This window comes from Myotis davidii, unplaced genomic scaffold (genome assembly GCF_000327345.1).
Source record: "Myotis davidii unplaced genomic scaffold, ASM32734v1 scaffold609, whole genome shotgun sequence".
In the NCBI taxonomy this organism is placed as follows: Eukaryota; Metazoa; Chordata; class Mammalia; order Chiroptera; family Vespertilionidae; genus Myotis; species Myotis davidii.
The window spans coordinates 1,498,332-1,499,470 of record NW_006300164.1 but is presented as its reverse complement, the minus strand read 5'-3'; the positions used below and the strand labels follow the sequence as shown (position 1 = coordinate 1,499,470).

The 1,139-nt window shown below is 68.0% G+C and overlaps 1 protein-coding gene across 1 annotated transcript in view; it reads left to right on the top strand.

Moving 5' to 3' along the window:
- Positions 1-1,139, top strand: part of SNAPC4 (small nuclear RNA activating complex polypeptide 4) — a 14,526-nt gene that overhangs the window by 7,646 nt on the left and 5,741 nt on the right. The window contains exon 12 of the mRNA XM_015572357.1: positions 574-677. Within this exon, the coding sequence (XP_015427843.1) occupies positions 574-677 (104 nt within the window). The remainder of the gene's footprint in view (positions 1-573; positions 678-1,139) is intronic.

Here is a 1,139-nt window from a genome sequence, read left to right as displayed (position 1 = left end):
ACACAGCGCCAGCCTGGGCGGCATCGGGTCCCCACACTGCGAGGACACTCATCCCACAAGCTCCGAGGGGCCGGCCAACGAGGTGGGCATGGCCCTGGTGTACCCATGCTTGGGGACTGGATGCTGCCGCTCGGCAGCCACCAGGCTGGTGCTCAGGGCAGTGGGCCGGCCTGATCTCGTGCCAGCTGTGGTCCCACATGTGGGCAGAACCCCCACCTTGCTCTGACGAGGCTTACTCCTGACCCGTGTCAGGAGGGGGCCCAGCAGCAGCCTTCCGACCGAGGCCATGGCCTTACTTGCCGTGAAAGCCACGCAGGAGAGCTGCTCAGGGCACGTAGGCCTGGAGCCCTTCCTGCAGCATCTCCCCCCAGCTGGGCAGGGCAGTGGGCAAGGAGGAGCCGCCTCCCAGCCTGGGCTCCAGTCCCGCTGGCCTGCCAGGCGTGTGCCTGTCTTGGGGAGGCCCTGCCTAGGCACCCAGAGCATGTTCCTCACCAGCGTGGTGCTGGCTCTGGGGTCTGGGTGACGGTTCGCGTGCTGCCAGGTGGCGGCTCCGCGCTGGGCGCCTGCCTTCAGCCTCGCTGTCTGTCCGTCAGGGCGCCAGGCGGCTGCTGAAGGTGCCTCTGGAGACCCTGCGGTACATGCTCAAGACCAACATGACCGTTCGGGGCCAGGCTCAGGTAAGGGCCTGCCCGCGTCATCCACCACCGCCCCCTTCCGCCCCCTGAGTGCATGTGTGTGCACTGCCACAGGCCCGCCCCACCCGTGTGTGTGCGTACTGCCACAGCCCACGCCTGTGTGTGCGCACTGCCACACCCCACCCTACACCTGTGTGCGCACTGCCACCGCCCACCTCCCCCTGCACCTGTGTGTGCACTGCCACCGCCCACCCCTGTGTGTGCGCACTGCCACCGCCCACCTCACCCTGCACCTGTGTGTGCACACTGCCACAGCCCCACCCCTGTGTGTGCACACTGCCACAGCCCCACCTTGTCCCCTTGGGTACACAGCTTTGGGGGGGAGCGAGGGTGACACTCAGGTGCCTTCCCCCCACAGAAGAAGCCGTGCCTGTTCGGCTCACCCCAGGGGACCACCTCCAGCAGCGACAGCACTGTGACCAGGGCCCACATGGGGCAGCTGTG